Below are 15,270 nucleotides of genomic sequence, written 5' to 3' on the forward strand. Positions count from 1 at the left end.
ACAAAGCTGTTGTGGATGTCATTCTGGAGGCCAGGAGGCCCAGCACCAAGAAAACCTATTCAGACAAATGGAAAAGATTTTGCTCCTGGAACCAGGCTAAAGGGCTAATTCCCCTGGAGCTGAACATTCCTCAGATTCTACAATATTTAACTGAGATGTTACACAAAGGACTTTCCTTTTTATCTATTAAGATCCATGCCTCAGCAGTTTCAGCTCATTACAGCACGGATCCTCCTTTATTTTCACATCCACTCCTAAGACAGTACCTCAGAGGGGCTAAGAACGTAAGACCACCAAGGAGAGCTCCAACACCTACTTGGGATCTCAACTTTGTCGTGGAAAAGCTTACACTGCCGCCCTTTGAACCAGCTTTTTCAACTGATTTAAAATTTCTTTCATGGAAAACTGCCCTACTACTAGCAATAACCTCAGCTAGAAGAGTCTCAGAGCTACAGGCACTAATGGCAGTGGAACCTTTCCTCATTTTTCATCAAGACAGAGTTTCTCTATGGACTAATCCTTCCTTTATGCCAAAGGTGGTATCCAGTGTGGCCCTAAACTAAACCATTCACTTGCCCACCTTCTTCCCAAATCCCCAGAATAAAGGAGCAAGACTCCTGCACTCTTTGGATATTCACAGGCAATTACGTTACTGCTTGGATAAAACTAAGGCTTTCAGAAAAACTGACCAGCTCTTTGTAGCCTATGCTACAGGATCACAAGGAAAAGCCATCTCAAAACAGACCATTTCTAAATGGATAGGACATTGCATACGTTTCTGCTACACACATCATGGGAAACCAGTACCTGCTAACATTAGGTCCCACTCCACCAGGGCTACAGCTACATCAGCAGCCTTTCTCAGGGGAGTGTCCAACCAAGGATATTCTGGAAGCTGCTACTTGGAGTTCAGTGCACACCTTCACCAAACACAATCACTTACCTCTTTACTCTAAGACTAGAGCTGGTTTTGCCACTGCAGTTTTGCAGGGCCTACTAGCCTCTTCTAACCCTGTTTGACTCCACCTCCCCTCCTTAGCTTTGGGATTCAACCCAAGTGTGATGACTGCAGCAGGGTAACACGATGAACATAGTACAGTTTTGTACCAACCATAAATGTAGATGTTCGAGTGTTCACCCTGCTGCAGTCCAGGTTACCCTCCCTCCATCCCCTCTGAACTAGCTGAACTTATCTCTACCACTTTATCCTATACTACCTCTGTGGTGTATTTGCTTGTATCTTTTGCCTATCTTTTGGGGGCACCTGACATCTGGGGCAAGAAGAACTGAAGAAAATGGCGTTGGATGCCTCTTATATACCCCCGACGCACTGACATCAGGGAAGAAGCGACAGCAACCGATGCCGGACCAAGACTTTGGATTTCGGGCCGGTAGCGGGACCGCCTGATGGCAGGATAACCCAAGTGTGATGACTGCAGCAGGGTGAACATTCTAACATCTACATTTGTGGTAGGTACAAAACTGTACTTTTACCTACATGTTCTCCAGCTGTAAAGCAGCAGTGTATCTATCGGTCTGTGTGTGTGTGTACATATATATATATATATATATATATATATATATATATATATATATATGTGTGTGTGTGTGTATGTATACATATATGCGTCTATTTCAGTAGACCGAATTTACACTTACCCAAACTGCAGATTCCAGAAAAGACAACACCGCATGTGCAATAAACCAAACCTGAACATTACCAATGTTTCTTTATAGGGAGTGGAGACACTTGGTCAACATAGGGAAATTTTCCCTTTTCCCCACTGTAGTGCAATCCTGGAGTTGATATATTTAGTTAGGGGGAGTGTGGGGGGGGGTTTGACATACTTTGATGTGCTATTTTGTTAAATGTTAGCCAAGTGTCTTCTTTCTCTGTAAAATACTGTGGTAATGTGACGGTTCTGTTTATTGCAATTTCGGTGTTGTCATCTTGGTAATCTGCAGTTCGGGTAAGTGTAAATTCGGTCTACCGAAGTAGACCCATATATATATTTATATGTAAATAAACTCTATATATCTGTATACATGCGTGTGTGTGTTACTACATGTGTAATCAAGCCATTTTATTAACAAGTCTGCAACTTAAAATTGTAAGAAAATTTAACACAAAAGTAAAATGCAGAGCCCATGAGAATAATATTAGATATGGGTAAATATGTACAAGAGCGCATACAGTCAGTTGTCCTTCTATAATAGTTGGTAGAATAAAAGAAATGGCACTGTTATTGCAGCTCCACTGATTACTTTGTAAAAGTATTCTTTGAGGTGTTGTTAGATGTCACTACTGAGGTGAACCTTTTTTTGTGAAGATGAATTGTAAACATGTAATGCATTTTCTGTATTCCTATTCATGCAATGTTGTCTGTTACTTGGCTTTTCTTCCAAGATATGAAGACCTAGCAGAGAGTGTTGAAGAATATGTCTTGGATGTGCTGCGGGATCAGTTGACTCGACGACAACCAATGGATAATGTCTCTCGAAACCTTCTGAGATTGTTGACTGCTACGTGTGGCTACAAGGAAGTACGTCAGATGGCAGTTCAGCGTCTGGAAATGTGGCTGCAGAATCCAAAGGTAAGAACCATGTTGGAGAGGTTAGCATACGTTTCATGCACAGGCCTTAAGAATGATGGCTAAGCTGTTAAAACAGCTGTTGTGAGTTTTTCTGTATACCAGTTTAATTTCTGGTCTGTACAGTCATGCTTACACAAGATGAGGGTTAAACTCTGAAATTCATTATAATGCGTCATTGCTGGACTTCTGTATATAAAGCCTAAGCTATGGAGTTTTGTATTTAAAATATTTACTGAACTTCATAGTGGTATACAAATGATGATGTGTTTGACTTGCTGGGACTTCACAAAGTTGCAAGATGAGCCAGTAGTCTTACAGGCTGAGTTTGGGGTATCTTGTTAAAATTTCTTCACAAAGGCATACTACAGTGAGTTAGCATCTAACCAGACTATCTATAGGTGTCTGTGAGTGCAGTTTATTTTTTTGTATGTCATGGTAGGCCAGGATAATCTTCAGGATTAGTTTCTCAGGCCTTGTGCCCATTGATTGTTGGGATAGACTATAGTTTACCCTACAGGATGACTTGGTGGATTAAGGAGGTAATCAGATGAATGAATTAATGTAAGGACCTCTTGTAATATAGGGCTGGAACCACTGAATTATTGTAGAACTGCACAACATCTTCTGGGCTACTAAAATAAGATCTGTGAGTTCTTCTGGAATTTCATGTCATGGCCCAGGCTGTATGGAAGTGAAGCACTGCTTTTATATCATTCTGTGTTTTTGTTCAAGTTAGGGTTTAGGGAGTTAAAACTTGGTTGTGCGTAACAAAGAACACCATTGTCTGTGGAGGCAGGATGAGTTTATGAGCATTCTTGTAAGTTGTGAAGCTGGGTGGTGATGAAATTTCATGTTTCCTTTAACATGATTCAAAGTATGGATTTTGGTGCTCATAGCGTAATGCATTTTCACAAAAGCTCATAGTGTAAGACAAGTGCTGAGAGTTGTATTTTCTTTTTAACAGTTGTTTAATCACTACAACATGTTGGCGCACTACAGACATCTAGAAGGCGGTTTACTTTATAAAACAGTTACCTTAAAAATTTGAAAACATGGATGGATGATTAATTTTATGTTTCTTCTTTTAATATAGTATCATGTATAGGATTGTAAAGCTAGGAAATTTGGGCAACTTATTCTGGGTTTGTAGTTAGTTGTATATGTTATTAAGAGGATATAATGTAAGGAAAAGATTTGTTCAGATTTTCTGTCACTGTACCAGATAAAGTTGTGTGAAGTGTTGTGTATAATTTCATTTAGTATGCTCCTTGAGGGACATAGTAATATTCCTTGTACATAAACTCTTCTGAATAACCTTGTTCCACTCTTTTGTGTTCAACACCTTTTATGATTTTTTTTCCATTATCTAAAATTCTGTAATTGCTGTTGAAGCTGTATTGAACAGATTTATTATTGCACTTCGAGTTCCATGTTAAAAAAAAATATGGAACAGATTTGCCAAATTGTGTGTGTAAATATGCCTAAATGTTGGAATACTATGCTAATCAAAACAACTGGGAACACATTAGTGTGAAATTCAATTAGGGATGGTAATATTTGATATCGTACTAAATAAAAAGGGCTTTCTTACTTCCCACACATTGTTAAACCCTCTGTAATTAACACGTGTGGTACCATTATCTTGAGCCCAAGAGTAAAATAAGACCCTTAGCAATTAGAATCACACCACCATTTTAAAAACATGAGTTGTATAGGATTTTGTAATGGAAACGGAGCTTTAAAAGGACATTGACATGGAACAAATTATCTAAAATGTGTACCTATTTAATAAAGTAGACTGCAATGCACATGTTGTAGAGAGGCAAGGGGAGACATCCCTTATATTACTGCAGACATAATAAATATTGCCACAGATGAAATTAGACACTCAAATTCCAGGAGACTAGATAAAGTATGTGGTGGTTTCCTGTACATAACCTAAGAAAATATGACTAAACTTACAGCAGTAATTTTAAATGAAATATTTTAGTTTTTGCAGGTCCCTGAACTATAGCAACAAGCTGTAACGGTGCCATTTCACAAGAGCCATGCCAGATGCAGTCAGATTTAGATGCATTATTAGCCTGACCTGTATTCTATGTAAAGTCATGAAGAAGGACATAATGAAGCTCCTCTAGAACGATTCAGGGCACCTACTTCTGTTAGATATGGAACTGAATAAGTTGTTAAGGGGAGATTTTACCTTTGAATCTTGTGGCATTCTTTGAGACAGCAGCACTTGATAAAGGGAAGGGTTGGTAGTGCATACTGCTTTTCTTGACCTTGCTCAGGTGTTTGACACTATCCTACGTAACACAGTAACTGACAAATTGACAACACTAAAAGCCAATTTGTATTTAACTGAATGGTTCAAAGAATGGATCCTATGTTATTCTCTGTATGCATCTTGACAGTTGGGTTATCTGTCTCGAGGAGGTGGATCTTAAGCTGTTAGAAAAAAAATAGTTTCTCCAGTGCTTAAACTATCGTCTCCCATAATTCCCTCACTAATTGTATTACCTCTCATTTGCCAGTCTTCCTAGCAGATGTTATCACCAGTGGTATATAGTATTACCAGTGGATTTTGTAGTATATGTGTGTATTAGTTTTTTATGGGTTACAGTAAGAGTAAGGGCTAGGATAAGAGAATAGATTTAGCACTGTGTGTTTTTTGTAGTGGTACTGTTGGATAAAGGGTTTTTGATATTGTGATTTTTAGGTTTGAAATTTGCAGCAGGTTTACAGTTAGCGCACAAGTAAGTTGGTATGGGGTGGTGGGGCATAAAACCCCTCTTTGTCCTTTATCATCATCTTCTTTTGGCTGCTCCCATTAGGGGTCGCCACAGCAGATCAACTGTTTCCATTTCTTCCTGTCCTCTGCATCTTGCTCTGTCACACCAATCACCTGCATGCCCTCTCTCACCATATCCATAAATCTTATCGTAGGTCTTCCTCTTTTATCATTATTATTAATATTATTATTATTTCCTCTTCGCCCTTTATCATGTGTGCTATATCCCATGCTTCCAGACCAAATATGTTATCATTGACTTGTAAACGATTTGGTTTCTGAATAAAGTTATTTATCTTGAAAATTTTCTACATAAGGGAGTGAAATTTAATGGTGGTTAGTTTTCTGTGTAGAATTACACGGTGCTGCCCAGTTTTAACTTAAATCTTCACATAAAAAACTCTGGCATTTTAAATTTTATATTGCAAGTTAAAGTAACTCAATTCATTTTTTATTTATTTTATTCAAAACGTCTAGACTCAATTGTTGTTTTAACCATGAAGAGATAGTTAATAAAACATCTGTAAAATAAAATTATTAATAAGGCATTGATTCACATAAAAATGCCTCTCCTCAAGTAACACCATAAATAGAATAACTAAGGGCAAATTTTGACCCCTATGGCAGTACTTCTTTGTTGTAAAAAAAATTCTCTCTTAAAGTACGGAAAAAAAAATGTAACTTAAGCAAAATTCAGCAAGCCTGTTAATAACAGAAGATATGTAAGGTTCCAAAAAGTTATGGATTGAAGTTCAAGCAGTTGCTTTATATAAATGAATACATAGTGCCACAAGTGACTGTTCTTAATATAAGAAGAGGGCTGTAATACACGTTTGCAATAAGTTAGGGACACACACTTGCACACAAATTCATATGTACACAAGTATGTGTGCGAACACACACACACACACACACAAAACCAACCCTGTGAGGCTCAGAGGAATGCAGCTAAAGATACTTATTTAATTACACTTGAAGCATTTATTTATTTATCTGTCCATTTATTTATTTTTTTACCAGGTATGTAGATTGGTCCGCAGACCTTTTTCACCCGCTGCTAAGGCTCAGTAATTAAGACTGGCATAAGTAAGTGCGGAAATGCCTTCCTCCTTCTAACCCAAACCACAAGCAATCAAAGGATGGGAGGAGAGAGTATATCAGCTAACTCCCTCAGCCAGAGCAGAAAACTTCTGTATCAGTTAGAAACATTTGAATATGCAAGCGCTGGTTAAATTGAAGGAGTACAGCACTGGTGCTGGTTCAAAGAATTTGTTAATGCATTCTATCTTTTCATCTAATCTGTTTGATTACTTGTGTTTTATATTGGGTGGAGGAAGCTGTTTATGCATTTAATTCTAGCTAGTCAAGATTTAGGATGTGGATTTGATGATCTCAAACCGGCGACTGTAACCTTAATAATGTGTAGGTAGAAGGATACTCGTATACAGGGAGGGCATAGTGTGCCTGTGGTGAAGTGGGTCCTCTTTTCAGCAACCAAGGCAAGTGTTATGGCTTTATTGTAAATGTCCTCATTACCAGGATGCTGGAGAGAGCTACACAACCTCCATAACTGCATCATATACAACAGCTCCTCCAGTCATCTCTAACCTCAGTGCTTGTGGATACCTAATATGGAGGAACAAAATATGGCTTAAGACTTGTAAGGGAATGCTAAGTGGTCTGTAGACATGGAGAGAAAAATTATATAGAAAAAAAGAAACTTTTCATTCTTATTTCCTGTCTTATCAGTTTTTATTATACTTATTCACTTTTGTCAGACATGAGATCACTGTTGTTTTTGTCATATTTACTTGTATATTTAAAAAAAAATCAGTCCTAGTTCTTTTGTTATGCAGGATAATATAGTATTAACAGTACATGTTCATCTTATGTTTTTAAGTTGCATGACTTAAAGCATGTTAAGTACTGTTAGTGTAACAGTGTATATTTAAATGTGTTGATTGTGCGTAATGGTGCTATGTTTCCTAGACTAAATGCACCTATGTTCATATTTTGGGGGTATGGTAACAGGTTATTTTCAACTAATTTGTTCATTATGGATACTGACTGGATGAGTGTATAGTAGATGTTCATCGTGCATACAGCTGCAGTAATCACAGATGGGTTCTCTGCCGTCAGGTCGGTCCTTGGTCGGCCGAATTCCAAAGTCCTGGTCCGGCGTCGGTTTTCGTCGCTTTCTTCCCTGACGTCAGTGCGACAGGGGTATATAAGACACAGCCGACGCCATATTCTTCAGTCTTTTTTGCCGCGCGGTGCCCGAAGCAGAAGCAGTTCGCAAGTGCCGATCGGCCAGCTCCTGAATTTACGAAAAATTGGAAACCGAAGTCTTCATTAAAGCTAAGTACCCCGTTGGGGAAACTTTTCTTGCCTCAGACCGATGTCAGAAAAAGTTAACAATTGTATTTCTTGTGGGAAGCAAATACCGCATAAGGATTTCCATTCCCTCTGCATACCTTGTTTAGGCCCAGACCACGACGTCTCGGGCTGTCGCTTTTGCGCTACTTTCAATAAGCGCACTATTAAGCGTCGGGCGGAGTTCGCCCAACACTTTTTCGGTAAAGCCTTTGATTATAAAATGTCGTCGGAGACTCCGACTACCATTTTGTCCAAAAAACGCAAGGACAAAGACCGACACGCGAGGTCCGCGGTCCCCACCGACACCACGCCAAAACCAGCTACACGTGGTCCGGTTCTCAGCGAGACGCCTATGCAGTCCCTGACTACCGACGACACTTCTTTGGCGGGGTCTTCTGTAACTGAGACCGCAGGTACCTCGGCCCATACCCAGACTACAACCACCGAAGCCACTGTGAGCGTTGAGCCTCCTAATGCGGACAGGTCCACTTCCACCCATGGTGTCTTTAGACCCTCATCTTCCTTTTCAATTAAGGCCTTTACTAAGTCCAAATCAGCCAGGCATCCCAAGAGGCCTGTTGTACAGGACCCATCTCCAGGCCCCATGCCTAAAAAGCGGATGCTTAAAATGGCTGAGGATTTAATTACTCTTATCAGGGGTTCCCAACCCCCTCCAGACAAGAGACCCAGAGTGGAGGAAGATTCTCCCTCTTCGGATCAGGGCTCCATTTTTTCAGATCATTCTGATGTAGAGGAACACTCTTTCTCCCCTTTTGAAGATTCTGATGCGGAGCAGTCCATTCCCTCTGTATCTCCTCCTGAGGATTTTTCTTATGGGGAAACCTTGCACACCTTGAGGGAACACTTCCATTGGGAAGGCCAAGACTTTTCTGATTCCAAGAAAAGACTTGGGGAATGTCTTTTGTTACCTCAACACAGACCTCTGGCGATACCTCCTGTTGTGGACATACTGGATGATGTTTATTTGGAGGCTTGCCTTAATCCGGATTCCCTGCCTCCTGCCCCAGTCAAGCCTGATAGGTACTACAGAGTTCCTAACTCTCACCAATTTCTGTATAAAAGCCATAATGCTGACCCTGAAACCATTTCTCAAGGCCCCAAGGGAATGAAGGCCTCTACTGCTATGAATCCACTACCTTCCGAAAGAGAGTCAAGATCCTTAGAAAGGTGGGGAAAAAAGGTGTATATCTTGGCCACCCTAGCCATGAGGGCCTTAAATTGTCAGTTTCATATGCTTAAATATCAGCAGTTTCTGTTATCACAATTAAGAAATAAAATGTCTCAACCTGAACAACCAGATTTGAAGGAGTTGCAGGATATGATGCATAGTGCAGAACAAGTGGGTAAACACACCTTACAATGTGGCTATGATGCCCTAGAGGCCTCAAGTAGAGCTGCTGTTACAGGATCAGTTATTCGTAGACATGCATGGCTTAGGGAACAAATCTTGCCTGATCATGTGAAAGCTAAACTACTAGATGCTCCTTTACAAAAGGATGTGCTATTTGGTACTAATGCTGAGGAGATATAACGGAAAATGGAAGAAAAAGCCAAATCTATGCAATCTGTCAAAGCTTTTCTACAGGTTCAACCACCACGTTTTAGCAGAAATTGGCCTTCTAAAAACTGGTCCTTTCCAGCCACGGACATGCCCCAAAGAGGTAGATACAGGCGCTCAAGGGGGCAGAGGACAATCACAAGGATCATATAGAGGCAGGCAATGGCAAACTCCAGAACCAAGAGGTGGCGAAGACAGTGCACAACAATATAGGAAACAAACCCAATGACTTCCTCCTTTCCATGCCAAGCAAGTCTCAGCTGGCAGCACCCTTGGGAGGAAAGCTGGCATTATTTACAAGAAATTGGCATATTGTCACAACAGACAAATGGATCCTGGACGTTATAGACAGAGGCTACAGATTTCATTTTCACACTCTACCAAAAATGAGAGGCATGCCAAACCTGCCACACAATCAAAGGGCAGAGGCACAACTACAAATTTCAAGGCTCATAGACATGAAAGCTATTCAAGAGGTACCTACTCACGAACAAGGCCAAGGTTTTTATTCCAGGCTATTTCTGGTACCAAGGAAAGGAACCGACTGGAGATCCATTTTGGACTTATCCATCCTAAACACATTCTTACTCGTACCAAAATTCAAGATGCTCACATTACAGCAGCTTCTTCCCATGCTGGGCAAGGAGTTTTGGCTGGTAACATTGGACCTCAAGGAGGCATACCTGTATGTCCCAATCAGACAAAGCTGCAGAAGATACCTCAGATTTCTTGCAGGTTCAATCCACTATCAATTCTCAGCATTGCCCTTTGGCTTATCTACTACGCCCAGAGTATTCACGAAATGCCTGGCATCAGTAATTGCCTACTGCAGACTTCAAGGGATACAAATTTACCCTTATTTGGATGACTGCCTGATCCAAGCGGACAGCAAGCACATACTTCTGGATCATCTGGCTTATGCAACACGGTTACTGAACTCTCTGGGATACACAATCAACAAAGAGAAATCCAGACTAACACCATCTCAGAAAATAACTTTCCTGGGTGCCAACTTGGACACAAACACCCAGATGGCCTATCTTACGCCAGAAAAACAGGGGCAACTAACTCAGTACTTCAAAATACTAGCAAATTGTACCAGGCTTGCTGCAAGGAAAATCCTGCAGGCTCTGGGATTCATGGCATCTTGCATTCTTTTAATCCCATGTGCAAAGTTGCATATGAGGAAACTTCAATGGTACCTAAAAAACCTATGGTCTCAACACAGCCACAGTTTGGAAACAATAATACCAATAATTCCATGTTTGCAAAAGGAATTTCTATGGTGGGCCCAAGCATGTCAAACAAACACAGGTCTCCCATTCTGCAAGCCTCAAGCAAATCAAGTCATCACAACAGACGCCTCAGATTACGCCTGGGGCGACATGACAGACAGGTGCATTCAGGGCAAATGGTCCCAAAAAGAAAAGCACCTTCACATCAATCAAAAAGAAATGCTAGCAGTGATAAATGCAATTACAGCTTTCAAGGACCTCCTGCATCCAGGACAATTATTGATAAGAACAGACAACACCACAGTAATGTGGTACATAAACAAACAAGGAGGAACACATTCATACCCCCTGTGCAGACTAGCCATGACACTTTGGAACTTGGCTCTGGAATGGCAAACCGAACTTCAAGCACAGTACTTGCCAGGTTTGGAAAACACGCTGGCAGACGATCTAAGCAGAAATATGACAGATCCACACGAATGGAAGTTGCATCCTCAAGTGTTTACAAAGATAATCCAAGCGTGGGGGAGGCCAGACATAGATCTCTTCGCCTCCCACAGGAATCATCAATTGGAAAAGTTTTGTTCAAGGACCTTTCATCCAAAGGCCTGGAGAGTGGACGCCCTTTCCTTCAGTTGGACAGCATGGACAGTTTACGCTTTCCCACCTCTGCCTCTTCTGCCCAAGGTGCTCTTGAAAGCAAGAGCAGACAGACCGAAAATTATACTGATTGCTCCAGACTGGCCAAGACAACACTGGTATCCACTCCTGAGGAGCCTAACACATACTCCTCCCTGGCCCCTACCTCTAATGCCTCTTCTGTTGACTCAGCACAGCTACAAAACTCTTCACAGCCAGCTGAAAACACTCAATCTCGCTGCATGGAAAATTCCTTAACACCTCAACAGACCCTACTCCCGAAAGAGGTGCAGGATGTCATTTTGGAGGCCAGAAGGCCATCTACTAGAAAGGCTTACTCCGCAAAATGGAAACGGTTTTGCTCTTGGAATGAGAAAAAAGGCCAGGACCCTAGAAAACTGAATTTGCCTCAGGTACTACATTATCTAGCTGAGCTGCTGAACAGTGGACTTTCATTTTCCTCCTTAAAAATCCATGCCTCAGCCGTTTCTGCAGAATTCAACACAGATCCACCCTTATTCTCTCACCCACTCTTAAGACAGTTCCTCACAGGGGCTAAGAATATAAGACCACCAAGGAAACAACCAGTGCCAGCCTGGGATCTTAATTACATTTTAGAAAAATTAACATTGCCTCCCTTTGAACCAGCTGCTTCAACAGATTTGCAATATTTGTCCTGGAAAACAGCTTTCCTTCTGGCCATTACCTCAGCTCGTAGGGTTTCGGAACTACAAGCCCTCATGGCTGTGCAGCCCTTTCTCATCTTCCATCAGGACAGGGTTTCCCTTTGAACCAACCCATCATTTATGCCTAAAGTGGTATCCAGGGTAGCTTTAAATCAAGCCATACACTTACCTACCTTTTACCCTAATCCTCAAAACAAAGGGGAAAGGCTGCTACACTCCTTAGACATCCATAGACAGCTATGTTACTATTTGGACAGAACAAAGCCTTTCAGGAAATCAGAACAGCTTTTTGTGTCCTATGCTGTAGGAGCTCAAGGGAAGCCAGTTACCAAACAGACAATTTCAAAATGGATAGGCCACTGCATACGGTTTTGTTACTCCTATCATGGAAAATCTGTCTCTACAGGCATCAGATTCCACTCCACCAGGGTCACAGCTACCTCTACAGCCTTCCTCAGAGGAGTTCTTACCAAAGATATTTTGGAGGCAGCCACTTGGAGTTCTGTGCATACCTTCACAAAACACTACCACCTGCCTTTATATTCCAAAACTAGAGCAGGCTTTGCCACTGCTGTATTGCAGGGCATTCTGGCTCATCCCAGTTCCACCTAGTGCCTACCACCCTGTGCGTAGCTTTGGGATTCTACCCATCTGTGATTACTGCAGCTGTATGCACGATGAACATAGTACAGTTTTGTACCTACCATAAATGTAGATGTTCAAGTGCTAATACAGCTGCAGTACAGTTTTCCCTCCCTCCTTCCCCTCTTGGTAAAGGACTAGTGGCTAACACCTCCTCTTGCAACCTAATTTGGGGTTATCCTTCTATGGTGTATTTGCTTGCAACTACTGTTTTTTGACTACATTGCATTGCTTGAATATATATATATATATATATATATATATATATATATATATGTATAATTTATGTATTGCCTTCCTTCTGGGGGCACCTGACATCTGGGGCAAGAAAGACTGAAGAATATGGCGTCGGCTGTGTCTTATATACCCCTGTCGCACTGACGTCAGGGAAGAAAGCGACGACAACCGACGCCGGACCAGGACTTTGGAATTCGGCTGACTGAGGACCCGCCTGACAGCAGAGAACCCATCTGTGATTACTGCAGCTGTATTAGCACTCTAACATCTACATTTATGGTAGGTACAAAACTGTACTTTTAGGCAGCTGGTGACGTCAGACTCTATGAATTAATGTTGCTGTTTATAGCCCCTTTGAGTAGCAGTGCATTTATGCTACTCTCGCATCATCTGGTCAGTGGGCTGGTCTTTACTTGTTGCTTAAAGTTGGTGAGTGCCAGTAGTGTCTCTGACATTTCTGTTTGCATTGATGGTAGCTGAACTGTTGTCAAATGCCTGTGGACATTGCTCTGATTTTAATAGGTACAATGCGCATATTAACAATAGTTAATGAACCTTGTACTTCCGACTACCATGATATTGACTGGTGCTGATGAGAGTCTCACCACTGTCAACCATACCCACAAGAGGAACTGTTTATGGGGAGAAGCTGACGTCTCTTGTAATCCCATGACTCCATTGTAGGTTTCAGTTGTAGATTACTTGAGTAAGCTGAAAATAGTTCTAAAGTGTCCAGTAAGGAATTGTGTTTTTATTTGTGACTTCTGGTGAATGTTTCTTTTTCTTGTTTAGTAATTTTTTGCTCATCTTTGAAAGGTCAGACTTTGATCAAATGGGCACCATAGGTAGCTGCTAACCTTTAAAGTATCAAAGTCTCAGTTTTATTGCATTATTTTTTCCTTTCTCATCCTTAACTTAGCTTACTCGTCCAGCACAAGACCTGTTGATGTCTGTTTGCATGAACTGCAACTCCCACAGTGCAGAGGATATTGAAGCAATTTCAAACCTGATCAAAATCCGACTGAAACCCAAAGTTCTGCTCAACCACTATATGCTTTGCATACGGTAAGTATCAGTTATATGAAAATGAAAAGTGTAGTGTAACTTAAAATCTCAAAATTTTTTCAACTAAAAATTCTGTTTTTATTTTTGATTTTTTTTTGCTTTGCAGTGACCAGCAGAAGTAGACAAATGTTACATGTTAGTTACAGTAAGAAAGTAACTGGAAAAGCAGTTGCTGTTTATTTCCTTACCCTGTATCATCACTGTTTAAGATGGAGCCATGGGTAAGAAAAATGGTTGTAATATTTTTTTATACAGTCCAGACCTATTTTCAGGCAATCCGTAACTTAAAAAAGAAGATACCAGTTGTGCCCTATTTTCTGTAAGGTGCAGCTGGCCTTGTCCATTATGTAATTCAGTTGTTTTTTTTTTTTTCATAGTTTGCATAGTATCCTTTTTGAACTATGTGATGTTATGTTATATGTATGCAGTATCTATTTAAAATTATTTAGGGACACGTTTTCCACAGAGGTTAAGGTTACATTGCACTACTTTCTCATTGTGGGGAGAGTGGAGCGATGCTGTGTAATCTTGCATTCTCAAAGAGAGTTGCACTTCCAGACTTTTTCAGGTTGTACACAGAATCTGGAGAGAAGAGGTCATCCTGATTGAGGATTAAAGATGGAGGTGGCATCTTCTGGCATGACCTAGTATGTTTGCAGGGTGAACTAATATGTGACAGCCAGCTGGTGCTAATTATATGTATTGTGGGGAAATTAAAAGCTGGTGTGTGTCTTTTCACAAGGGTGCTACTGGATATAAAAGAGAAAGAAATGATGTTGACATTTAATATTTCTAAAGGCTGTGTTATGTAGTGCAGTATTACGAGGCAGTAGTAAAGGCAGAAGACTGCTGGAGGTGACTGGGTTCATAGGTTCATGGGTAGGTACTAGGCTATTGGCCCTGGGGCCTATACAAGCCCAGCCAAAAAGGTACCCTGGCTTTTGCCACCCAAGAAAATTATTTTCCTGTGCCACTGTCGAGCAGAGCCGCAGAGGTGATCCCCGGGGTGAATTTCCTATTTCCCATTCAGTTATCAAGATTTTTCTTGGAGTGCTAATGAGGAGCTTTATATAGATAAGTAGTTTATTCCAGAGTATAATAACTATGGACATCTATTGTACAGATGTCATTCTTCTTTAAGGCCTTATCCAGATTATTTTGTTCAGTTCTTGGGAGTGGAAAATCAATCTGAAAATGTGCAGCTGAGAGTTCAGATAAGAGGAGCAAGATACATGGATTATTAGGAAGAGTTCTAAAAACTGAGAATATGCATATTGGGATAGTAGGAGGAAAGGAGATTTATGATATGGACATACCACAGCCAGAGGGGGAGGTTGGCAAAAAGAGGAACATTAATGGAAAGGCATGTTAATGGATTACAGCTGGAGAGGTGTTATTTAAGACCTGCATCATTAAATATTATTTC

General features: G+C 40.8%; 1 protein-coding gene across 3 annotated transcripts in view; it reads left to right on the top strand.

The window, feature by feature from the left end:
• INTS1 (integrator complex subunit 1) overlaps positions 1–15,270 on the top strand; it is a 2,399,836-nt gene that overhangs the window by 359,070 nt on the left and 2,025,496 nt on the right. For all 3 annotated transcript variants that reach the window (XM_044089756.1, XM_044089757.1, XM_044089758.1), the window contains exons 8-9: positions 2,408–2,594; positions 13,699–13,844. In XM_044089756.1, the coding sequence (XP_043945691.1) occupies positions 2,408–2,594; positions 13,699–13,844 (333 nt within the window). The remainder of the gene's footprint in view (positions 1–2,407; positions 2,595–13,698; positions 13,845–15,270) is intronic.

This window comes from Protopterus annectens, chromosome 12.part0, assembly GCF_019279795.1.
Source record: "Protopterus annectens isolate FY-2018-M chromosome 12.part0, PAN1.0, whole genome shotgun sequence".
Lineage (NCBI taxonomy): Eukaryota > Metazoa > Chordata > Ceratodontiformes > Protopteridae > Protopterus > Protopterus annectens.